The sequence below is a fragment of the Papio anubis genome, chromosome 14 (assembly GCF_008728515.1).
Source record: "Papio anubis isolate 15944 chromosome 14, Panubis1.0, whole genome shotgun sequence".
NCBI lineage: Eukaryota > Metazoa > Chordata > Mammalia > Primates > Cercopithecidae > Papio > Papio anubis.
In genome coordinates this window covers 48,865,656-48,892,542 of record NC_044989.1, presented here as the reverse complement: position 1 = coordinate 48,892,542, position 26,887 = coordinate 48,865,656, and the positions used below count along the sequence as shown (strand labels likewise).

At 44.1% G+C, this 26,887-nt stretch overlaps 1 protein-coding gene across 1 annotated transcript in view; it reads right to left on the bottom strand.

Annotated features, from left to right (window-relative positions):
* STON1 (stonin 1) overlaps window positions 1-26,887 on the bottom strand; it is a 64,282-nt gene that overhangs the window by 11,401 nt on the left and 25,994 nt on the right. The window contains exon 3 of the mRNA XM_009184165.3: window positions 4,647-6,623. Coding sequence (XP_009182429.2) covers window positions 4,647-6,576 — 1,930 coding nt within the window. The 5' untranslated portion in view covers window positions 6,577-6,623. The remainder of the gene's footprint in view (window positions 1-4,646; window positions 6,624-26,887) is intronic.

Here is a 26,887-nt window from a genome sequence, read left to right as displayed (position 1 = left end):
AGCCTTTAGAAATATCAATACCTGGGCCTCATCTTCACAGAGCCTGATTAGTAGGGGATGGGGCCCAAATATGGGTATGTGTTTGAAGCTTTAATGATGCTATCATGTGGCCAGGGCTGGGAAACAGATTGTAAAAGGATAGGTGATGAGAAGATCCCAGGTGATCTCAGCTAATGGCACCATTGCCCACCTATCCACCAAAGCCAGAGCCCCTGACCTTGTCCCATCCCCTCGCTTTCCCTCATGCCCATAGAGAATCTATCATCACTGAGGGGCACCTCCTCTGAATTCGCTCACCCATCTCTTGCCTCTCTCACTGCCACTGCCTTTGCTCAGCATCCCTCACCTCCTCCCAACTTCCCTGTGTCTATAATCTACTCCTAAATCTTTCCTCTGCACTGCACGCCGGCATTTCTGAAACAAGATATGATTCTGTAGCAGTCACGCCTGAAAACAACCCTGAGGCCCTGTTGACAGATAAACTTCACACCCCACAGCACGGCCCACAAGGTTTTCATACACTGGTCTCCTCACTCACCACTCCCTCAGCCCCAAAACTTAGGTAAGAGCCCCCACCTACACACCTGTGGTTCTGCTGTTTCTTTCTTTGATGGAAACTCTATTGACTCTCCTAGCCATCAGCTCTTAAGCGAAGCCCTCCCTAGTCCCCAGGCAGTTTATCACCCTTTCCTCTGGGATCCCTAAGTGCGTCTGTTTGTCTAAGCCTGGAGCTGTGCACTTTTCCACAGTGCATTTGGGTGGCTGCTTCAGCGTCTGTCTCACCTTCTAGACTGTTAAGCTTCTGATAGAGTAGGAATCATGTCTGTGTCTGTATCTCCTAAACACTCAGCACAGAGCCTATACCTAGAAGAAATTTCGCAGATGTTTGTGGAGTAAATGAGTGAGCCTCCTTCTCAATAAATTCTTGTTGATTGAATCAGTTAACTACCCCATTAACTCTGAAAAAAAATGCAGTGTTATAAACAGGATCATTTTCACAAAAAGCTTCATACATGTCTGCACTCCCAAAGTTAGAAAAGGTGATTGGTATGGTTTCTCAGTTTGAAAATTAAATGTGGTTACCCTGGCCAGGCTTTAGCCAAGTGCTTAGTTCCTTCAGGGCCTCTCGGAGCACCTGCTCTAAGTAGAGCAATAGGAATGGACTACAAAGGGGGCCTGTGCTCTTGTCCCTCTGACACCACGTGCACAAGCCCACAGCCTGAGCCTATTGTGCTTCTCTCTCAAAAGCATAATTACCACTTCAAGTCTATGCAAAAACTGCTTTGGACCTTTTGTTCCAGTCCCTGTGACCATCTCTAGGATCAACAGAAAACAACAGGAGTTAGTTTATCACCCAGATTTCAGGGGAAACCTGCAGATCCAGGAGGTTCCAACAGGCATTCCAGCCTGCCTGACTTTCTGCCTGCCTCTCTTTCCCTTTTTGTTTAGCAAAACAAAAGCTAATACTCTGATTTCGTTTAAACCCTCTAACCTAAAACTAGCACAAATAACTTTTAGAATAGACCATTTGGAACCTTGTATGAAGACCTCCAAACTGGTTTCTCTGGCACGAAGATGCAAATGGTTCAATTTGCCTCTCTAGCTAAGTTATAAAAGAAAGCAGGGGCCAGGCACGGTGGCTCACACCCGTAATCCCAGCATTCTGGGAGGCCGAGGCAGGTGGATCACCTGAGGTCGGGAGTTCGAGACCAGCCTGGCCAACATGGTGAAACCCCATCTCTATGAAAAATATAAGAAATTAGCCAGGTGTGGTGGTGTGGGCCTGTAATCCTAGCTACTTGGGAGACTGAACCACTAGAATTGCTTGAACCCAGAAGGCAGCGGTTGCAGTGAGCACCACTGCACTCCAGCCTGGGCAACAGAGCAACACTCCATTTCAAAAAAAAAAACAGAAAGCAGGAAACATTATCTCAGTGGATTATATCATGGTATCATGGAAGATACCGACCTTCCCTCCCATCACAGCAGAGTTGATCAGAATGTGCTGTTTGAAGCCATTCACTGTGACCACGCTGCACCATCACCACCTCACTCTGCCCTAAGGCTGAGCTATCCTTGCTAGTTTGGGGGAACTGAACATAATTAATGTGATTCTTGAGAATGCTGTGGGGTGAAATTTGGCATTAATGAAGAAGGGTGTGGGGTGTCAGGAAGAAAGACAATGTAGGAACTTCCCTTCCGCACAGGGTCCTGGAGCTCCTCAGCTCACCACGCCTGTGTCTCTCACCTGAAGGATCCTGCCCATAGCTCAAGCTCTCATCAGTCAACAGACGTTAAACCAACAAACAGAGAGTCATGGACAAGGTCCCATGGCCTCCAGGGTGCGGGCAGTGCTGCCCCTCAAGTCAATTGTAGTCTGGGGCTTGCTCTTCTGGTTCTACAACTTTACAACACCTGGAGAGCAGTGTTCTTCCCTCTGGCTACACCTTATATCTAGAGAGATCTTCAAACAAATACCTGGCTCCCTCCCCCAACCCCTGCCAGAGATTCTGGTTTAATTAGCATGCAGTGAAGCCTGAACACTGAGATTATTTAAAAGCTTTCAAGTTATTCTAATATAGTCAGGTTTGGCCAGGCATGGTGGCTCACACCTGTAATCTCAACATTTTGGGAGGCCAAGGCGGGTGGATCACTTGAGGTCAGGAGTTCAAGACCAGTCTGGCCAACATGGGAAAACCATGTCTCTACTAAAAATACAAAAATTAGCCAGGCATGGTGGCTCATGCCTGTCGTCCCAGCTACTCGGGAGGCTGAAGCCGAAAGAATCACTTGAACCTGGGAGGCGGAGGTTGCAGTGAGCTGAGATCACACTGCACTCCAGCCTGGGCAACAGAGTAAGACTCCATCTCAAAATAATAATAATAATAATAATAATATAGCCAGGTTTGAGAAATACTGCCATAAGGCCACCCCAAAGAAAAATGCTTCCTCTGAAGTCCACAGCCTGGAGGGTCCTAGATGAGCTAGATGAGCTTAAATTTCTCTGAAGGACTACAGCAGCTATGAGCCATCTGGAAACAGGGATCAGATTTTTATTTATCTTTACCCCCAGCACTTGATGTGGCACTTGGTACACAGTAAGTGCTCAGTAAAGATTTGGATGGATGGGCCAGGTGCAGTGGCTCACGCCTATAATCCCAGCACTTTGGGAGGTCAAGGCGGGAGGAACACAAGGTCAGTTTGAGACGACCCTGGCCAATATGGTGAAACCCTGTCTCTACTAAAATACAAAAATTATCCAGGCATGGTGGTGGCTGCCTGTAGTCCCAGCTACTCGAGAGGCTGAGGCAGGAGAATCGCTTGAACCCAAGAGGTGGAGGTTGCAGTGAGCCGAGATTGTGACACTGTACTCTGCCTGGGTGAGAAAGTGAGACTCCGTCTCAAAAAAAAAAAAAAAGAAAAAAAGAAAAGAAAAGAAAAAGAAAAAATGATTTGGATCAATGGATGGATGGATGGATGAATGGATGGATGGATGAATGCAACAACTCAGGTCCCCCAACTCTGCCCCCAGTTTAACTCTAGAGACCAGTAACCAGTGCTCTGCTAGGGGAAAAGAAAAAACAAAACAAAACAAAAAAAAACCTCAACTAAATAGGGAAGAGCTCTAGTTTTAAAATTTGGTTTTTGACTTTATTATATTATGCCCACTACTAACTTACTACTCCAAAATAAATGTGGTACTATAACTGTCTTTTCAAGTTCTGACTTCTAGATAATTTTTTCTTTACAAAATTTTAAAAATTAACTGAATTTTTAACACTCAAATATGTCCACCTCATTCTTTTAAAACAACCAGTTGAGGCCAGATGAGGTGGCTCACACCTGTAATCCTAGCATTTTGGGAGGCGAACGTGGGAGGATCCCCTGAGCCCAGGAATTCAAGACCAGCCTGGGCAACATTGGGAGACCCTGCCTCTACTAAAAAACAAAATATTAGCCAGGCATGACGGTATGCATCTGTAGTCCCAGGTACTGAGGAGGCTGAGGCAGGAAGAGCACTTGAGCCTGGGAAGTGGAGGCTGCAGTGAGCCATGATCATGCCACTACACTCCAGCCAGGATAACAGCCTGAGATCCCATGTCAAAAACAAAAACCATACCAGTTGAGATGGCCAAATGGGTGAATTCAGTCAACAAAAATCAATTTGGGTAAAAAGGAAAGCAGTCTTATTTCAAAGAGCAGGGAGCAAACCTAAGGAAGAAGTGGTATTGGCTGAGAATGCAAAAAAGTTCAGGTATATTCATGGATGATAGATCTTTAAAGATTAATTAGGGAATCTCAGCTATATTAGAAACATTTTTAACATTTGAAGTTGATGAGTTAATCTCAACCATGGATATCAACGAATTTTCTCTTAGTGCCACCATCCACAACAAATTCCTAGCCTAGCATGGTATTTCATATGACATTAAAAAAATGTTAAACAGTTAAACTTATCTGGTAGGAATAGGTGCAAAAGGAAACAAATAAACCAGCTCTTGAGCTAAATGTTCCATCTCCCACCCCAAAGCGTGGCCTCAGCTGACAAATTGCCATCTGTCTCTATCTGGTTTCAACCCAAAGAGGAAGGTGAGAATATTTAAGCTATTTCCCATGAAAATAAACTTGGGGTATTGAATATTTACTTGAATTTTTGTCTGGAAGCCGATCTATCTTCCATACCACTGCCTGGTAGGCACTCTCATATTTTGCTGACCCCACAGTGACTTGAATGACAGGTTCAGATTCAAGTTCATGTAAACTCCCCAGACAGGCCCGGCGGTTCATTTTGGCTTTCAGAGACTTCTGCCTCTGGAGATTCATGGTCCAAAGGGCCTTGATCCACTGCGATGGGACAGGAAAGTGTATCATTATATTGTCACAGGACCTTAAGGAACCAGCATGGGATGACCTCTGCGCCAATGGGGCCATGTTGACAAAAGCCTGAAGTTCCACATATGCTCCCTGGACAACCACTACAGACTTCAAGGAAAATGGAAGATCATCCCCATTATACAAAGTCTTGAAACGCATCAGCTCACACCGGCAGGCATCCAGAGGCACAAACTTAATGATTCTTGATTGCTCAAATTCTTGTACTTTCACACACTTATGAAAATGGTAGTCAAGAATATTAATCCCTTTTTTTCCTGAGTCCTTCTCAAAATAGGATTCATCTCGCTTCGGCAGCTCAAGGTCATTCAAGGTTAAAAAGCATTCCAGGTTCCCATTCACAAAGCAGAGGCAATAAATTTGAGTTATCACAGCACTTTCAACTAATTTCCCTTCTTTTGTGACTTTACCCCAAAAGTTGTCCACAATTTCTAAGGAAATTTCTTGCTCCTCATAGTTCTTTTTTGGTTTTGAAATAGCTGGCAACTTCATCAGCTCCTCCTCCACAGTAGTCAGAAAGTCAAGGAAGTCATGGTACGATGTGGACCCCAACTTCAGCATCTGCTCTATGTCTGGTTCATGAACTACTTCTGTCTTAGAATGGTATTTCCTTTTTTCTGTGTAAGACACATGTTCAATCTTCACAGTATGGATTTTTCCTGCTACACTGAAGTTCTCAACCTTGGGTTCAGAAAGCCTACAATATGGATCAAGCTGTATCTCTTTAAAAGGTTTTTCTAATCCCTGCTCATAATACATCTGCAAAATTCCTCCAGGCAAAACGTTCAGAAAAATTGGTCCCCATTGCCGGGAAGACATCATATTCTTCTTCTCAGGAATTCTCAGCATGAAAGACCATCCAGCTTTTGGCTGACTCCTGAAGAGTGCATGAGGGACAAAGGAAGAGGCATTTTCTTCAGCACATAGACAGTGCATAGACAAACTTCTAAGTGAGTCTTGGTTCTCAGCTGACTGGAGATGCTCAAGCTTCTCACAGATATAGTTGAGTGAACACTTATTTAGGCTTTTTTGATCATTAGGCATCTCCTTGTCTCTTGATGAGAACATCTTTTTGCTTCCTGGTGGGTCAAGGGTAAACTGGGAATCACTGCCTTCATCTTTCCAAAATGGACTTGAAAAAGCACAGTCCTCTCGAAAATACTGAAACTGGGGGAGATCATCACTTTGGAATCCTAGGCTTTCAGCCTGGTGAGGGTTAACTTCATCTGGAAGACCTACTTTGGGAGCTGGATGTGTACATGAGTGGTCACTGGGCAACAAGCCATGGGATGAACATGTTGGTCCGGTAGTCAGTAAGGAAGATTCTCCTCCTGATATTGTGAGTGGGCTGTCTGAAGATGATTCTGGAATAGGATAAAGCACATGAGTCCCTGCTTTGGGGATGCCAGGAAAACCTGGGAAGTCTTTGGTAGGTGTAGAAAGAGGAGAGTTACTTGGAGGTCCTGGACTGAAATAAAAGTCTACAATGGGGGAGGAGAGAGGGGTGCTGCTGGTGGAGGAAGATCCACTGGGAAATTCCTTGAGGCCAGGAAGGTTCAGCTTCAGTCCATTTGGTCTACAGACACCTTGATTCTCCAGAGGAAAATTCTTTGACTTTTGAGAAGATTGGAAAGCAGGATCATCATCAAAGGTGACCCAGTTGCCTGGGTTTGTGGAGCACATCTTTGGGATCAGATTGTGGTCTTGTCAAGAAATCAAATAGGTTGTCTCTGTTAAAAAAATAAAATAAAGAGAAAATAGGCATACAAAATGAAGGGGGGAATCATTACTAAAGGTCTTTAGTTCTGATAAATATTTGGATGTAAAAGCATCCAGATTTACAGATTAACCAAGTTCAAAGAAATGCTTAAAAATTATAATTCTGTTGGTGGCTAAGTGGATTTAAAAAAAAAAAAAAAAAACCATGATCCAACTATATGCTGTCTATAAGGGACTCACTTTAGATTTAAGGACACACATATGCTGAAAGCGAAAGGATAAAAAAAGATATTCCACGCAAATGTTATCTAAGAGAGAGCAGGAGTAGCCATACTTAAGCAAAATAAACTTTAAGTCAAAAACTATCATAGGAGACAAAGAAGGACATTATATAATGATAAAAGAGTCAATTCACTAGGAAGACATAACAATTATAAATATATATTAACCCAGCTGGGAATAGTGGCTCATAACTGTAATTCCAGCACTTCAGGAGGCCGAAGCAAGCGGGTCACCTGAGGTCAGCAGTTCGAGACGAGTCTGGCCAATATAGCAAAACCCTGTCTCTATAAAAAAATACAAAAATTAGCCAAGCATGGTGGTGGTCACCTGTATTCCCAGCTACTCGGGAGGCTGAGGCAGGAGAATCACTTGAACCTGGGAGGCAGATGTCGCAGTGAGCTGAGAAAGTGCCACTGCACTCCAGCCTGGGTGACGGAGTGAAACTCCATCTCAAAATATATGTATATTTATATATCCAACATCAGAGCATCCAAATATATGAAGCAAGCATTAATAGAATTGAAGGGAGAAACAGATAGCCACTCATTAATAATTGGAGACTTCAACATCATACTTTAAACAATACACAGAACATCCAGACAGAAGACCACTAAAGAAACAATAGACTTGAACACTATAAACTAAACTAAACTGCCAGACCAATACAGAACATTCCACCTAACAGCAGCAGAACACATATTCTTCTCAAGCACACACAGAATATTCTCCAAAGCAGATCACATGTTTGGTTACAAAACAAATCTTAACAAATGTGAGAAGACTGAAATCACACAAACATTTTTTCTAACCACAATGGAATAAAACCAGAAATTAATAATAGAAGGAAAACTAAAAAATTCACAAATATTTGAAAATTAACATACTCTTGAACAACCAATGGATCAAAGAAGAAATAAAAAAGGAAATTAGAAAATATCTTGAGACAAATTAAAATGAAAACATGGCACACCAAAATTTATGGGATGCAGCAAAAGCAGTACTCAGAGGGAATTTTATAGCCAAAATGTGCCACTGCACTCCAGCCTGGGCAACAGAGCGAGACTCCATCTCAGAGAAAAAAAAAAAGAAGAAGAAGAAAGAGGACTGGGTACAGTGGCTCACATCTATAATCCCAGCACTTTGAGAGGCTGAAGAGAGCAGATCACCTGAGGTCAGGAGATCGAGACCAGCCTGGCCAACATGGAGAAACCCTGTCTCTACCGAAAATACAAAAAATTAGCTGGGCATGGTGGCACATGCTTGTAATCCCAGCTACTCAGGAGGCTGAGGCAGGAGAATTGCTTGAGCCTGGGAGGCAGAGATTTCCGTGAACAGAGACTGCATCATTCCTCTCCAATCTGGGCAACAAGAGAGAAACTTTCTCTCAAAACAAAAAAAAAGTGGTGTTGGAAAAACTTGATATCCACATGCAAAAGAGTGAAACTAAACTGTAATCTTACACCAGAGATGTCCAATCTTTTGGCTTCCCTCAGCCACATTGGAAGAAGAAGAATTAAGGCCAGGCACAGTGGTTCACGACTATAATCCCAGCACTTTGGGAGACCACGGTGGGTGGATCACCTGAGGTCAGGAGTCCAAGACCAGCCTGGCCAACATGGTGAAACCCCCTCTCTACTAAAAATACAAAAAAATTAGCCAGGCCTGGTGGCATGCAACTGTAATCCCAGCTACTCAGGAGGCTAAGGCAGGGGAATTGCTTGAACCTGGGAGGCAGAGGTTGCAGTGAGCCAAGATTGTGTCACTGCACTTCAGCCTGGGCAACACAGTGAAACTCTGTTTCAAAAAAAAAGATAAAAGATTTAAACATAAGACTTGAAACTATAAAACTCTGGGGTTTTTTTGTTTGTTTCTTGTTTGTTGTTGTTGTTGTTGTTTTTGTTTTGAAATGGGAGTCTTGCTCTGTCACTCAGGCTGGAATGCAGTGGTTGGATCTCAACTCACTGCAACCTCCGCTTCCCTGGTTCAATCGATTCTCCTGCCTCAGCCTCCTGAGTAGCTGGGATTACAGGCATGCACCACCACGCCCAGCTAATTTTTGTATTTTTAGTAGAGACGGGGTTTCCTCATGTTGGTCAGGCTGGTCTCAAACTCCTGACCTCATGATCTGCCCGCCTTGGCCTCCCAAAGTGCTGGGATTACAGGGATGAGCCACCGCGTCCAGTGAAAACTATAAAACTCTTAGAACAAAACGCAGAGGAAAATCTTCATAACATTGGTCTTGGCAATGATTCCTTGGATATGACAGCAAAGCACAGGCAACAAAAGCAAAAACAGAGAAGTGAGACACCATTAAACTTAAAACTTTCTGCACAGCAAAGGAAACAATCAACAGAGTAAAAAAGGTAACATAAAGAATGGAGAAAATATTTGCAAACGGCATTTCTTATAAGGAATTAATATCCAAAACATATAAGGAACTCAATAAACTCAACAGCAAGAAAATAAATAATGCAATTTAGTAATTGGCAAAAGTAGTTGAATAGACATGTCCCCAAAAAAGACATACAAATGGCCAGAAAGTATATGAAAAGATGCTCAACATTACTAATCATCAGGAAAATGCAGATCAAAACTACAACGAGGTATCACCTCATACCTTCTAGAATGCCATTATTTTCTTTTTTCTTTTTTTTTTTTTTTTAAATGATAACATGGCCAACCACAGTGGCTCACGCCTGTAATCCCAGCACTTTGGGAAGCTGAGGCAGGAGGATCACTTGAGGTCAGGAGTTCAAGACCAGTTGGTCAACATGGTGAAAACTCATCTCCACTAAAAATACAAAAATTAGCTGGGTGTGGTGGCGGGTGCCCGAAATCCCAGCTACTCAGGAGGCTGAGGCATTAGAATCACTTGAACCCAGGAGGCAGAGGTTGCAGTGAGCCAAGATCCCACTGCACTCCAGCCTAGGAGACACAGTGTGACTCTGTCTCAAAAAAAAAAAAAAAAAAAAAGGAAAACAACGAATCTTGGCAAGGATGTAAGAAATCGGAACCCTTGTGCATTGTTGCTGTGAACGTAAAGCGGTGCAGCCACTATGAGGAATAATATGGAAGGCCCTCAAAAAATTAAAAATAGAGCCAGCTTTGGAGGCTCACACCTCTAATCCCAGCACTTTGGCAGGCTGAGACAGGTTGATCACCTAAGACTAGGAGTTCGAGACCAGCCTGGCCAACATGGTGAAATCCTGTCTCTACTAAAAATACAAAATTAGCAGGGCATGGTGGCAGGCACCTGTAATCTCAGCTACTTGGGAGGCTGAGGCATGAGAATCACTTGAACCTAGGAGGCGGAGGTTGCAGTGAATGGAATATCATGCCATTGTACTCCAGCCTGGGCAACAAGAGCAAAACTCCATCTCGGGAAAAAAAAAAAAAAAATTAAAAATAGAACTACCGTATGATCCAGCAATCCCACTTCTGGGTATTTATTCAAAAAATTGAAAACAAGGTCTTGAAAAAATATTTGCACTCTCATATTCACTGCATCATTATTTACAATAGTCAACAGATAGAAACCACCTAAATGTTCATCGATGGAAGGATGCATAAAGAAAATGCAGTATATTCATACAAGAGAATATGATTCAGTATTAAAAGGAAGAAAAGTCTGACGCAGGCTGCAACATACATGAACCTTCAGCACATTATGCTAAGTGCAGTAAGCCCATCACAGAAGGACAAATCCTACATGACTCCTCTTATACAAAGTATGTAAAGTAGTCAAACTCATACAGCAGAAAGTAAAACGGTAGTTGCCAGGAACTGGGAGAAAGTAAAAATAGGAAGTTGTTGTTCAGTGGATATAGTTTCAGTTATGTAAGATGAAAAAGTTCTAGAGATTTGCTGTACAACAATGTGCATATCGTTCATAATACTGTTTTGTACACTTAAAAACTTTTAAGAGAGTAGATCTCCTGTTACGTAGTTTCATTTGCCACAATTGAATAAAACTGGAATACATTTGAATCAACTCAATAAATCTTTATCTGAGTGATCACTATGTACCCAGACCTTGTTAGTATTGTGAAAAACACAGGAGGAGAAGATTAAAAATCCAATTTATAATGAACTTATAACCCACTGACAGTCCAAAAATATGTGAGGTTTACAGTTTAGAAGCATTTTCAAATTCACAATCTCATTTATCAAAAACACCCTGTAAAGTGTATTATTATTCCTGTTTCATAGCTGAGATGCCTTGGCTTCAGGTTCATTGCCTAAAGTCGTCCAGCCAGTAAGAGGTAGAGCCAGAATTTTTTAAATAACAGTTTTATTGAGATATAATTCCTATACCATGAATTCACCCTTTTAAAAAAAAGTGTCAATTCAGTGGCTTTTAGTATGTTAACAGAATTGTGCAACCATCAAAACTATCAAATTCCACAACATTCTTTTTTTTTTTTTTTTGAGATGGAGTCTCGCTCTGTCGCTCAGGCTGGAGTGCAGTGGCACGATCTCGACTCACTGCAACCTCTGCCTCCCGAGTTCAATTGATTCTCCTGCCTCAGTCTCCCAAGTAGCTGGGATTACAGGCACACAGCAACACACCTGGCTAATTTTTGTATTTTTAGTAGAAATGGGGTTTCGCCATGTTTGCCAGGCTGATCTTGAACTCCTGACCTCAATTGATCCACCTGCCTCAGCCTCCCAAAGTGCTGGGATTACAGGCGTGCGCCACTGTGCCTGGCCAAATTCCACAACATTCTTTTCATCCCAGTAATAAACCTTGTATACTTATTAGTAGTCACTCCACATACTCCCCTTCCCACAGGCCCTGGAAACCACTAAACTACTTTCTGTCTCTGTGAATTTGCCTATTCAAGACATTTCATATAAATTGAATCATACAGCACATGGCTTTTGTGTCTGGCTTCTTTCACCTAGCATGTTTCCAAGGTCATCCATGTTGTAGCATATGTCACTGCTTCCTTCCTTTTTAAGGCTGAATAGTAGTTCATTGCATGGAAATATCACACTTTGTTTATCCATTTATCAGTTGATAGACATTTGGTTTGTTTCCACTTTTTAGCTATTTTGAATAATGCTGCTCTGAATATTTGTGTATAAGTTTCGTGTGATCATTTCTCTTGAGTATACACCTAGGTGTGAGAAAAAACAGGATTTGAATACAGGTCACTTCAGCTCAACCTGATACAACAAATTACTGAAATTAATCTAATGACACCAGAGGTAATGAAGTGTAAGGACCACAACACTGATGTGGGGCTCGGATAACCCAAATTCTAGGCATTGCTCTGTCACTCACTAGCTGTGTGCACAGCCTCTCCAGACATTCAGTGATTACACTAGAATGAGCTCTGTGGTCCTTTCCAACTGCAAAGTGATGCTATGGTAGTTGACATCCAGTGGAAAATTTTGTCAAAAGCAGAAATTGTATTACCACTAAATACATGGGCTTTAGTGCTGGGATATTTATTTATTTATTTTTCAGAGGTGGGACCTTGCTATGTTTCCCAGGCTGGTCTCAAATACCTGGGCTCAAGTGATCCTCCTGCCTCAGCCTCCCAAGTGGCTAGGATAGCGCTAACGTCCAAACTGACAGAAAATGAAACTCCCTGAGATCTACTGATGTAAAAATGCAAACCCTGCTGGAATCATGCCCTTGGGAAAGGCCTATTTTTCTCTCTCCAGCCCACTGTCTTGCCTCCCCTTGTGGATAATGAAGCTTCCACCAATGCAATCATTCAACCTTGGAAAACAGCCAACATAAAGAGTGAGAGGGCCTGGGGCTCTGCTAGGGACAGAGCACTCACTGTTGTCATTTGCTAAATCCACACATTCCTGAGGGCACAAAAACACACAGCGGAGGGCAGCCCAGGCTGCTGGCTCTCTGGAGGCCATTTCACTGTCACTGCCCTCAGGCTGAAGTTGCTGTGAAGCACCTTCCCTCAGAGCAGGGAGAGCAGGGTTCGTTGGGACGCACCAGGAGGCTCAGAGGTGGGAAATCAGCAGCACTATTTCTCACCCTCTTCAGAAGGCATCCAGCCAAAATAACTCCTCCTATGGGATGACAGCTCAGGAAAATATTTACTTTAGGTGGGTTTATTAAAAAGAAAAGAAAAAGAGGAAATAATTCCATTTCAGACCAAATAAGATTCTGATGTATGCCAAAAATTTCACCTCATCAGTTTTCCTTGTAGTTTCAAAATTAGCAACAGTGGTGTTGGTTTCTTCAGTTTTTGCTTATTATGAGACAAATAAACTGATTTCCATAAGCAAGACAAAAGAAATCAAGCCCATTACTTTGTAAGCAGCCCTGAATTTTTTTAAAGCAAACCTTACACAAAAATCTCCTAACTTGAACCCCAGATCTATGCAAAGTGCACTCCTACCCCCTCACTGTCCACATTTCACCCCTGTCCAGGATTCTTCCAAAGGAAGCAGTCAGCAAATGTGATGTGAGTTTTATTGAACCAAATGGAACTTCATATGACGCCCAATAGGAACCCAAACCTTTATCCTAGAAGTTCGATACTATTCTGGAGTCAGCAGCTCTGATTCACCATTGTGGAGGGGAGGCCTGTTTCCCACTGTGCTCCTCTTCCTCCCCTCTTCAATCTCTTGCTATCTTCCTTTATCAATCCTTTTTGTTTTTCCCCAAGACAGAATCTTCCTCTGTCACCCAGGCTAGAGTGTAGTAGCACGATCTTGGCTCACCGCAACATCCACCTCCCGGGTTCAAGTGATTCTCCTGTCTCAGCCCCCTAAGTAGCTGGGATTACAGGTACCTGCCACCGTGCCAGGCTAATTTTTGTACTTTTAGTAGAGACAGGGTTTCGCCATGTTGGCCAGGCTGGTCTCAAACTCCTGACCTCAAGTGATCCACCCACCTCAGTCTCCCAAGTACTGGGATTACAGGCATGAGCCATTGCGCCCAGCCTATCAATCCTTTTTACACTTGCTTCCATTTCTCTCACCTCTTTCACCTCCTCCTTCTCTATGACTTCATCTTTCTCTTCTGGTCTCAAAACCCACCAGCCAGTTGGCACAAAGTCAACAACTAAGATCAATTCCATGCATCACCTTCCTTCCCTTTCCTTCCCTCCTAATCCTCTCGTAGGAAAGGGGGCCACACCCTGTCCAGGGCCTTGGTCTGTTAGAAGCCTATTGGGTCTCTGAGAGATAAGAAGGCTCAGAGAAGTTTAGATGCATTTTCCTCAGTCATCTGCTACTTTACCCTATGCACTTTGAGACATTGTAATCCAAGAGTATTCAAGTGGCAGCATCTATGTAACTTCAGTTTTGTTTTGTTCTGTTCCTGCATTACAAGTAGGGTTGGTCTAGATATGTAACTGTTCCTCCCAGAAAGCCCTTCACAGGCAACATCTCATTTAAACTGCATGACAATCCAGAGCAGACCACAGCATCTGGGCACTTTCCCCAAAGTCTCAAATCCAGTTAGTGCAGAGCTGGGAACCAAGGACTCCTGGCACCAAGTCCCCAGCTGCCTTCCTCTGAAGCAAAGATTCCTCTCTTCTGAGTCCCTGGCTTTTCCCTCAGCTGTGGACTCCATCCCAGCCTGCATGCCCCATACTTTTCAAAGGTCTGTTTTCAATCTGGAATACCCTGCAAATTCCTAGAGGACAATTGCACACAAAATTCAGAGACAAGGCCAGTCACGGTGGCTCATGCCTGTAATCCCAGCACTTTGGAAGGCCGAGGCAGGCAGATCACTTGAGGCCAGGAGTTCAAGACCAGCCTGGCCAACATGGCAAAACCCTGTCTCTACCAAAAATACAAAAATGAGCTGGGTGTGGTGTTGCTCCTCGCAGCTACTCAGGAGGCTGAGGCAGGAGAATCGCTCAAGCCCATGAGGTGGAGGTTGCTGTGAGCCAAGATCACTCCACTGCACTCCAGCCTAGGGGACAGAGCAATACTCTGTCTGGGTAAAGGAAAAAAAAAAAAACTTAGAGACAGCCCAAGACATCAAGACTCTGAATGAAGCCAAGAAAGAAAAGGAGAATGTATTATGGCGAGAATTTCTAGAAAACCATTTTGGAGGTTCAAAGGTTTCTAGGGAAGTGTTTGCTTCCTCTTTAGACTATTAGACATTTTCTTCAGCTGCCTGTTTTCAAAGTACTGAACTCAAGAAGAAATTAAAAGAAGACACACATGCCTATTCACACCAGGAATACCAAGGATCTAGGAAACAATGGTTTGCAACCTTAGACCTCAACATGTGAGACAAATGTCATTCAAAAGCCTAGCACATGCTCTTGGATGTACCTGGAATTTAGCATTCCCCATATTTAGGGAAGCCCTGAACTAATTCATTGTCCCTACCATTTTAAGTGGTGATAGGAGGGTTCACACGAAGCATGAACAAAGGCTGCATTCGCATATAGTTCGTACACTCCACCCCTTTCTCCCACTTAAGAAATCATATTGGAATTATTATTATTATTTTTTTTAATTTGAGACTGAGCCTCACTCTGTCACCCAGGCTGGAGTGCCGTGGTGCAATCTCAGTTCACTGCAACTTCTACCTCCCGGGTTCAAGTGATTCTCCTGCCTCAGCCTCCCAAGTAGCTGAGATTACAGATGCACACCACCACGCCCTGCTAATTTTTGTATTTTTAGTAGAGACGGGGTTTAGCCATGTTGGCCAGGCTGGCCTCAAACTCCTGACCTCAAGTGATCTGCCTGCCTCTGCCTCCCAAAGTGCTGGGATTACAGGCATGAGCCACCATGCCCAGCCTGGAATTCTTGTAAGAGTATTATGGAGATTATCATGAATTGACTCTAAATCGTTTAAAAACACATCTTTCACAAACAGCAATACCTTAAATATTATTACAAATTGATTATCCCTAATTCAAAAACCCAAAATCTGAAATGCTCCAAAATTCAAAATGTTTTGAATGCCAACATGACACTCAAAGGAAAAGCTGACTGCAGCATTTTAGATTTGGGGATGCAAATATTCCAAAATCCAAAAAAATTTAAAACACTTCTGGTCTAAGCATTTGTACTCAACCTGTAATAATATTGCAAATTACTTGCAACAAGCCCTACAAATAAGAAGCACTGGTATGGAAAAACAATCTCACAAAAAGGAATTTAAAGATAAAATCTTTCAAGCTATCATAGGAAAAAATTAATATATTCTTTGAGAATCAGACTGAAGCTTTTTCAAGGAAAGAGCATGTCTCATTTATTAAGACATTTTCCGCACTGTCTACAAATGTCTGACACAAATACAAAAAGCTTAATACATTTCTGATTGAATAATTTTAAATGTTGTTTGCACTTTCCCACAAATTAAATCTGTCTACTTCCCTCCCCAGTTCAAAGAATCACTGGATAAGACATTTTCCACACTGTCTACAAATGCCTGACACAAATACACAAAGCTTAATACATTTCTGATTGAATAATTTTAAATGGTTTTTTCGTTTTTCCACAAATTAAATCTCTCTACTGCTCTCCCCAGTTCAAAGAATCACTGGATTTTAGGGTTAGGAAGACATTGACGGCATTCTGTTCAATTAACCACACTAACAAACATTTATCAAATAACTATGTGTTCATGGTGTGCTCAGGGCTGTAGGCTATATATGCATGATCTCATTTAATACTCACAATCTCATGAAGCAATATTATCATTATTTTGTAGAAGAGGAAAATAAGTTCAAAGAAGTTAAGTTACTTGCCTAAAGTTGCCCGACCAGTAAGACGTAGAACCTAGACTGTGACCAGGTCTGCCCAATCCCAAAGTCCATCACCCTGGAGATCCAGAGAGATCCAATGCCTTGCTGGTGTCAGGGGTCCTGGCTTTTCTGCACTTTCCACCACCCCACCCTTTACTAATGAAACAGCACCAGGGCAGAGCCACCACCACTTCCTGGAGCCAGGAGCTCTAGATTGGAAGGATGCTGTTCTCACCTGAGAAGAGCCTATTTCTCCAGCAAGCCCACCACACGTATCTGCCCCTTGGACATCAGGCTGTGGGAAAAGCAGACTCTGTGATAATTTTCCCCAAGGTTGCTCAAGAACAACAGCTCAGTATAAATTTGGGTCATTTCTGAGAATGGCTTTCATAACTCAGCTCGCCCTATTTCCTGCCCCTTCTTGACTGCATCAATTGGCTGTCCTACCCTTAGTGATGACCAATTTCTCAGAATTGTTGTCTAATAAATATATTTAGGTGCCCCGCCTCTCTTTTAGTGGCGATTCTGGTATTCTGTGTAATTTTCCAAACTTTGTGTAACTCCCTGCAAAGTCCATCCCTCCCACACCATCATCCCCTACTCTCCTCCATCCTCAAGGGTCTACTTCTGCCATTCTTTGCAGTTTTCCTCTACTCTTCTTCATAAACCACTCAAATAAAATGTAAATATGAAGTTCTGCCTTCTCCTGTAGATTGTTGAAGTCAGATTAGATACATGTGATAGGTGAAACAGCAATCCAGGTCATTTGCAGCTGAAGACTTTGTCTCCACTTCAGTATGCATCTGTGGGGAAAAGCACCCTCCAGTGTGGTCCCTACTGTCTGGCTCCGCTGTTTCTGCCAGATGTCGGGGGAGGACTGATGCTGGGGAGGTATTCAGCAGAGCTCAGGAAGGCATCAACACCTCTCAGTAGCCTCCGGGTATCAGCCCAACCAAACTGTCCCTGTTGGGCCAGTTCCTACTTAAGCCTCAGGAACACCCTGTCCTTCAGCAGAGGGCTGAATTGAGTACTTCATGACTGTGGCTTCTCTTTGCTCTGTAATAATGCTGCATAATCTAGAGAAAGAATGTCTTAATGTCAGTGTGTCTGTGTGGTTCCATTGGCTGTTTCTCAAATAAGGAATTCTCAGACTCCCTATAGCGCCAGACTCCTCAAGAGCAACATTGTAACCAGACTGGAGCAGCATTTCCAAACCCTCAGTCTGTTTTTGCATGATTGGAGGGCTGCAATCCAGCTACTGTGCATTCCAGAAACAACTGTACATCCTGGAGACAAAGCCAGTCAGGGACAAGCCAGTGTGTAAACATGCAGCTGTGAAGCATTTTCTTAAGGGCTTGCTATGACAGTATTTAAAATATCATTCCTGACCAGGTACAGTGGCTCACGCCTGTAATCTCAGCACTTTGGGAGGCCCAGGCGGGCAGATCACCTGAGGTCAGGAGTTCGAAACCAGCCTGGCCAACAAGGAGAAACCCCATCTCTACTAAAAATACAAACATTAGCCAGGCACATTGAAGGGCACCTATAATTCCAGCTACTCAGGAGGCTGAGGCAGGAGAATCGCTTGAACTCGGGAGGCGGAGGTTGCAGTGAGCCGAGATCACACCATTGCACTCCAGTCTGGGTGACAGGGTGAGACTGCGTCTCAAAAATAAATAAATAAATAAAAATAAAATCCATTTCCTTCTAAAGGGGAAAGCAAAAGTTTGGAACAAAAAGGAACCATCAGAAAACACAATACCTTGAGGAAAATTTAAAAGCCTCGCCTTCATCTTAGGTCATGGGGGAAGTGCCCACAGGCTGCATGAACCATATTATTAGCACATATGTTCTACAGCTCACAATGCTTTATTGCAAACATGTGTGGTATTTAGTTCAGCTATGTGACAGGGAATAACATTTGTAAAATATTAAACCACAGCAAAACCTAACCATACCTTCAAATATTGTCAGTGCTGGTTCCAGCTGAATTCCCCAACACTGCCCCTTCCCTATGACCTTTAACCTTCATTTTTCCCGCGTGAATTTGGGTGCCAGCTTTTTTTTTTTTTTTTTAAACGTTGTTGTCATAATCTGTTCATTTCCTAAATTTAGAGAATAGTGACATGGATTCTCCCTTTGACCAAATTCTAGCCAGGCTCGGAGCCTGCTTCTTGAGCAGGCCTTTCAACCTCAGCCTGTAACAACTTGAACAACACTAATATAGCTTCTAATGGCTCGAGGCCACATCACTACAACACCAGCCTCTCTTAAAGTGCCTGCCTGCGAAAACGCAAGGCTGCCTGAAGAATTCAATGTTTGTTTCAATCAGCGCCTGAAGATAGGGTCTCTGCCTTCCAGCCTCAGTAGGAGGGTAGGAGCCTAACTTTGATAAATGCCAGTTTGCAAACCCAGATGGATTTCACATGGACCAACCCCTCCTTCCCACTTTTTGTAATTTTTCACTTCCCCAACTCCCTTGAGCTCATTCACTCTTTAAAATGCCCAGTCACAGGCTGGGTGTGGCAGTTCATGTCTGTAATCCCAACACTTTGGGAGACTGAGGTGGGTGGATCACCTGAGGTCAGGAGATCGAGACCAGCCTGACCAACATGGTAAAACCTTGTCTCTACTAAAAATACAAAAATTAGCCAGGCATGGTGGTGGGCACCTGCAATCCCAGCTACTTGGGAGGGTGAGGCAGGAGAATCACTTGAACCCAGGAGGCAGAGGTTGTGGTGAGCCAAGATGGTGCCACTGCACTCCAGCCTGGGCAACAGAGTGAAACTCCATCTCAAAAAAATAAAAAATAAAAATAAAAAATAAAATGCCCAGTCACCTCTGCACAAATGGAAAATAAGTTTGGTTCAAGCTAGACTCTTTTCCCTGTTGCAATAGTTATTACCAATTAAAATCTATTCTCAGCACTTTAACTGATGTCCAGCTGCTTTTATCTTTGACAGTAATACGAAGAGAATCCAACCCAAACTGGCTAGTCCCAGAAAATGGTCATTACATGCACAAAGAAAAGATTTAGAGTTGGATGGATATTCAGATTTTAGAATTTTATCCTTAATATCATGACTTTTCTATGATGTATCCATGCCATATTCATGTCACTGCCATAGATGCTATAGAAATTTGCTAAGCAGGTCACTGAGCCACAGTTTCCTCATCAGTAAAACAGTAATATTAATTTTACCTCATACATAAACTGCCTCATACAAGTACTCGATATATGTTAGTTTTCCTTTCTCCTCCTCTGTCCCTACTCTAGCCTTTAGAACACCTGCTTTCTCCAGTCAGGAGGAAGCTAAAGAGGCCCAACTCTGGACCTTGGTTTACCATCAAGACAACTTGCTACGAATCCTTTTCTAGAACTGTGTCTCCATTCTGCCTAACTTACAACCAAGCCTCTATTCTGCCCTGGGGATCTGATCATACAATTCCCTGTCTTAGATCCCTGTGCCCAATTCCCTGCTCAGGGATCCTCCTTTGTTATGGGCTTAATGTTTGTGTCCCCACAAAATTCCTATGTTGAAACCTGAATCTCAATGTCATGATATGTAGAGGTGGTGCCCTTAGAAGGTAATGAGGTCATGAGTGTAGAGCCCTCATGGATAGGATTAGTACCTGTATAAGAAGAAGCTGGCAGGCTGGGCACGGTGGCTCACGCCTATAATCCCAGCACTTTGGGAAGCTGAGGCGGGCAGATCACCTGAGGTCAGGAGTTCGAGAGCAGCCTGCCCAACATGGTGAAATCTCGTCTCTACTAAAAAGTATAAAAATTAGCCCAGCATGGTGATGCATGCCTGTAATCCCAGCTACTCGGGAGGCTGAGGCAGGAGAATCACTTTGACCTGGGAGGCAGAGGTTGCAGTGAGCAAAATCGTGCCACTGCACTCCAGCCTAGGCATAAAAAGGAAGAAAAAGGAAGAAGAAGGAGAAGGAGAGGAGGAAGAGGAGGAAGAGAAAGAAGAAGAAGAAGAAAGAAGAAGAAGAAGAAGAAGAAGAAGAAGAAGAAGAAGGAGGAGGAGGAGGAGGAGGAGTGGTGGAGGCAGCGGCGGCAGCAGCGGCAGAGCCCAGAGGACCTAGCTCATGCTCTTTCTGCCATGTGAGGATGTAATGAGAAATCAGCCATCTGAAACCCTCACCAGAACCCAACCATGCCAGTACCCTGATCTTGGACTTCAGCCTCCAGAACTGTGAGAAATAAATCTCTGTTGCTTATAAGCCACCTGGTCTATGGTATTTTGTGATAGTAGCTCAAACTTGAAGACATTCTTGAAGATACCATCTCTCAAAATGGAGAAAAGTTAATAGGTTTGTGGAGAAAATACCCATGGTAAAATGCCTTTGAGAAATCCTTATCAGAAAGGGTTTACAGGTCTCTTCATGGCAATCCTTCCCAGAGCCTGTCACGGGCCTCTAAGAGGAGGAAGAAACAGGTAGTTTTCCTTAAGAACCCACGTGGAGGGCAGGCACGGTGGCTCACACCTGTAATCCCAGCACTTTGAATGGCTGAAATGAGTAGATCGCTTGAGTCAGGAGTCCAAGACCAGCCTGGGCAACATAGTGAGATCTCATCTCTATTAAAAGTTAAAAAAAAAAATTAACCAGGCATGGTGGCATGTGGCTGTAGTCCTAGCTATTTGGGAGGCCGAAGTGGGAGAACTGCTTGAGCCTGGAAGGTTGAGGCTGCAGTGAGCTGAAATCACACCACTGCACGCCAGCCTGGATGACAGAGTGAGACCCTGTCTCAAAAACAACAACAAAAACCTACATGCAGGGTTTGCCTCAGAACCGTCAGGAGCATGCTGAAGATACAAGAGTCTGAGCCTAGGGAACACACAGTCCACCTTTACCTCTGGACCTCTGGACCCCTCGGCCTTTCATAGTCTGTTGCCCACTGTCTGCTATGACCATGAGGACTGGCTCTGTGCCTAGAGCAGCTTCTTTCACTTAGCAGGGTCTCAGCATCACTCAGGACAAGTAAGAGCCACAGATTCTTTCCCTGGGACACCAGCAGTCTTCCTGCCTTTGCTTTCTCAGACAGCAGACCAAAGAGCTTCCACACAGACCACGACTGGTATGAGCTCTTGCTTTTGACCTTGGCAAACATGTGAGGGCTTTCTTCCCAGAGCATCCTCTGGGCATTGAGAGTGGCACCTGGCAGCTGTCGTCACAGCCCCTCTGACCGTCAACTCTCAAGCCTCGCACCCATAGGCCCCAGGCCTTTCCTGGCTAAGGTGGGGAAATCAGGGGATCTCCCCATGGGAATGGGTCTCTGCAATGCTGCAGGATGCCCAGTGTGCACTCTGCCAAGGGCCATGGGGCCACAGTCTGTCTCCACTCAACCTTACCATGTCACCACTACTGGTCACCTTCCCTTCACAGGCCTCTGGGAACCCTCCTCAGTTTTCCACTACAGAGGGCGAGGTCAGTCAGTCTCTCATCTACAATTTGAGTAAGTAGCACTGAACTCTTGGGCTGTTCTCTCTGAGGAAAGTGAGCACCCAGTGTGTTGTTCAACCAAGTGTTCTCCAAGTTATCAAGGAGGAAGCTCCCTTAATGGGGGCTTTCCCTGTGCTGGACACAGTGCTGGGGCTCATGGTCTCAACCAGCCATCTGTCTGGACTATAGGTCTGCTCTCCACCCACAGAACCTATAGGTGGCAAGATGGGCAACTTCTGAACCCCAGTTAAAAGGAGCTGCTCCTTCGTAGGCTTCTGTGCTGTAGCCACAGCAAAGGCTCAACCCAAGAAGGCAGAAGAGCACAGAGATTTAGCATCATCAGCTTTCATGCCAAAGTCACTTGACGTCTCATGGCAGTTCTTCTACTTAGTATCTCTGAGGCAGTGTTGCTTCATATCTTTTGGCCTCAATTTCCTCTTCTGTAAAGTGAAAATAACACCTACTTCACAAGGACCAAAGAAATTAATGTTAGTAAAATTCTGCATAGTAGGCACTTTAAACAAATGTTTGTCGCAAGTATGGGCAGGGTGCTCAAATCAGCATTCGTCATTGCTACAAGCCTGGGAGCCCTGAGCAGCAAGGCGGTGCCAAGCCTGCAGGCGTCCCCACTGAGTTCTGAGGTTTCTGTACAACTCTGAATTGGTCTCTCATTCTCCAACAACAGAATATCGAGGTTCAATCCTAGTGTATCCTGAATTGAAAAATGTGTAAAATGAAAGGAACTACTTAATCAAGCAATTCAGAACAGCACCTAGAGATGTCAAAACTAACTGGGAAAAAGACTAATCAAAAGTAACATGAGGCCGGGTGTGGTGGCTCACATCTATAATCCCAGCACTTTGGGAGGCCAAGGTGGGTGGATTACTTGAGGTCAGGAGTTAGAGACAAGTCTGACCAACATGGTAAAACCCCATCTCTACTAAAAATACCAAAATTAGCTGGGCATGGTGGCGCATGCCTGTAATCCCAGATACTCAGGAGGCTGAGGCACAAGAATCACTTGAACCCCGGAAGTGGAGGTTACAGTGAGCTGAGATTGCACCATCGCACTCCAGCCTGGATGAGAGAGTGAGACTCTGTCTCAAAAATAAAAAAAGTAATGTGGGCACTTCATACAAATGGCTGACGTCTGAAAGGTGAACACCTGAAAACCTGGGTTCATATTCATTACCCACAACCCAGGACTTAGTATTACTCTGCACCAGTGGGTCTTAAACAGGAGTAAGTTGACTCCCCAGGAAACATTTGGCAGTGTCTGGAGACATTTTTCTTTGTCAAAACTAAGAGTCGGGGATGCTACTAGCGCCCAGTAGGTAGGGGCCAGAGATGCTGCTAAACATTCTACAATGCACAGGGCAGCACCACAACAAAGAATTTACCAGCCCAAAATGTCAAAAGCACGGAGGTCAGTGAGCTGGGGTCCACCCTTCTGCATGCGTCTGCTTTGTAGATAATGTATCAGAGGCTTCTATTCGACGATTTTCCTGAGGTTTGCACAATCAGAAAATGATGCTGTCAGAGTTGAACCCTGTCCATAGCCCCACATTCTACACTTTGCCCTATAGCATACTGACTTCCAAGATGGAAATCGGAAGGGGGAAAGGGCAGATAAAAGAATATTGTTAAAGACTTGACAGGACCTGGACACCAAATGTAATCTAGAAAACAAAGGAGAATGGGGCATCTGGCCCTTGGACTAGTGGAGCCACAGGAGAGACAGGACAGGGAGCTGGTTTTACGCACATTGGTGAGGTCTGAGGCACATCCACATGGAAGCCTCATCCAAGAAGCTAGACACAAGAGACAGTACCCAGAGAGAAAACCAAGGGCTCGAGGTATAGAGTGGAGGTCTTTCAGGGCTAAGTGAGAGCTGAATGCAAGACAATGGGAAAAGCTCCACACATTTTACAAGAGGAGGAAATGAAAAGGAGAACGTATGACACACCCAGAAAGGCTAAAGTGAAACCAGGAGATGGAGGAGCCCCCGAGGCAGAAAAGTTTCCTCATGGGCCCTTGAAGAACAGCAGAGAGTAGAGACAAGGGGAGACTTTGGGGCTTGCTGATTAGGTGGGTGGGGATAGAGTGGGGGTCAATTTCAAGCAGGCCAGGCTGCCAGTCTGGAAGCAAGGGCGCACGTGGCCTTCTCGCCCAGCATGGATGCTGCGGCCCAGGGCAGAGGCCTGGATCTTACCCTCCACCCTCTCACCCAGCTCCTGGGTTTCTGCAGCTGTGCTCACTGCAGCTATGGAGCTGTGTTGTTTCCTGGGTGGACTGGTTTCTGGCAGCCCCAGCCTCTTCATACCCTACCTACCTTCTATTCTCAGGAGCAGCACAAAGAGGACCCCAGGGCTTCCTACTCTCCAAAAAATGTAGCCCACCCCTGGCCTTCAGAAGGAGGCAGACAAGCAGCCTTCGTTCAGGCAAAGACCTGCAAACAAGGCTTGCTTTCAGGGCTGCCTGCTGGCATCTGTGTTCCGTGGGCTCTTCAGTGGAAAGGGCAGGGCACTCAAAGACAAATGAAAAAGGGCATTATCCCCAAGGGGTCTCCAGGGTTGGGCTGGGGTGGAGGGCCCTGTGGTCACTAGATGGTGATGCCTGGATTTTGATTCTGAATTCTCAAAGGAAGCTGGAAAAATAATGTGAGATAAAGTTAGCTGAAGGGCGTTTGGCTCAGACCACACATTTTAAATACTCAAATCTCCTCCTTCTCTCCCCTGCAGGCCCACCCCTGTCCTTCCTGAAGATAAGCAGAAAGTTCTGGAAGTTTAAAGAACTATAAAAAGGATCTCCCTCAGGTCTTAACAGTTCAGTGGGGGGATAAGTGAAACCAATCACTTTGCTATGAAAATTGGTCAAGTAATTTATCTCAATTACTATGTAACCACTTTTAGTGTTTTGAGAGGGGACAGGTAACTACATGGCCCAGAAAGGATTTTTAATACCCTAAAATGTAATTCCTTCCCACGCACTAAACAAGCTGCATTCAGATTGGAATGGCCTGTATGAGAAGCGAAGGACCACCGTCTGCAGAGAGTCACCCAGGATCTCTATCCTTGGATGCTAAGCCTTGGGGAAATGTTGGTACAAATGCTTGTCTCACACATCCCAGGCTTATTCATTCAGCAAAGACCACATCCCCTAAGTGCTGGGTTCTGAGTTAAGCACCATGGAAATCGCAGAGGTCTAATTCCCTGGTGGTATGGTAGGGAAAGGGCTTAGAAGTTAGAGAGATTTGTGTTTGAATCCTAGCCCTGCCACTGCCTAGCAAGTTACTTCAGTTCCCTGAGCCTCTGTCTTCTCAGGTGTGAAACAAAGATAACATTAGTTATGTCTATGCTCTGGATGTTTATGTCTCCAAAATTCATATTCTGAAACTTAATCCCCAATGTGACAGTAGCAAGAGGTGGGCCTTTTGGGAGGTGAATAGGTCATAAGGGCTCTGCCCTTATGAACACAATTAGTGTCTTTATCAAAGAGGCCCCAGAGAGCTTGTTCGTCCCTTCCACCATCTGAGAACACATAGAAGGTGCCATCTGTGAGGAACAGGACCTCACCAGACATCAAGTCCACTGGAGCCTTGATATTGGACTTCCCAGCCTCCAGAACTGTGAGCAAGACATTTCTGTTCTTATAAGCTACTCAATCTAAGCTATTTTTTGTTATAGCAACCTCAAGGGAGTAAGACAGTTATGTTAAAGGGTTCTTGCATACACTAAATAAAGTAACATCTGTAAAATGCTAGGAACATGGAAAAGATGTTAAATAGAAGCTCCTGTTACTACAGGTTGAATATCCCTTATCTAAAATGCTTGGGACCAGAAGTGTTTCAGATTTCAGAGGTTTTCAGATTTTGAAATATTTGTATTACACTTACTAGTTCCGCATCCCTAATCTGAAAATCCAAAATCTGAAGTGCTCCAAGGAGCATTTCCTTTCAGCCTCAGGTCAGCAATCAAAAAGGTCCTAACTTTCGAGATTTCAGATTTTGGATTAGGGATACTCAACCTGTATAGATTCCTGCTCCCGAGGCTTTTATAACCTGGTAGGAAAGGCCAGAGAAAACAACAAATGAAAGATAAAATGTGGTCATCCTCCTCTGCTAAAGCGCACTGGGAGGTTAGGAATGAACAGTATCACACGCAGCCCTGGCTCAGGAGCAAGGAAGGCTTCATGGGGAAGGGACATCTGCTTGAGTAAAGATAAGGCAGCAAACCAGTCATTCGCCACTATACCCTCTGCTCATGTTTCTGCTGATTTGGGTCATGTGCCAGTTAACACCAGTGTAAAAAAATTTCTCCCACCTGGCTTTATTCATGCCAGTAAGCATATACAAAATCCAATTACACACACTATGATCATAGCTATGGCAGATCTCTTCGCTGGCTGCCCAAACTGGGCCACAAATCACTGAGCAGAGATTAGCAGTATTGTGTGTGTGTCACAAAATCAAATGCATATTGGTTTGTCCATGGCCAGTCCTAGGCTGTTGTTGACCATCATGCTCACCTGGAAATGTCCACATCACTATGGACACAGGCAAGTACTGCTGAACTACAGATAACATAACAACAGCATGTTTGCTTCTATTCCTCTCTACTTCCATGGAATTCCATTGATATATATGTGTATAAATACGTAACAACTTGAACAATAGTCTAAACAGAGAAAGTTTTTTTTTTTTTTTTTAGAGACAGAGTTTCACTCTTGTCACCCAAGCTTGAAGTGCAATGGCGCGATCTTGGCTCACCGCCACTTCCGCCTCCCAGGTTCAAGTGATTCTCCTGCTTCAGCCTCCCGAGTAGCTGGGATTACAGGCATGTGCCACC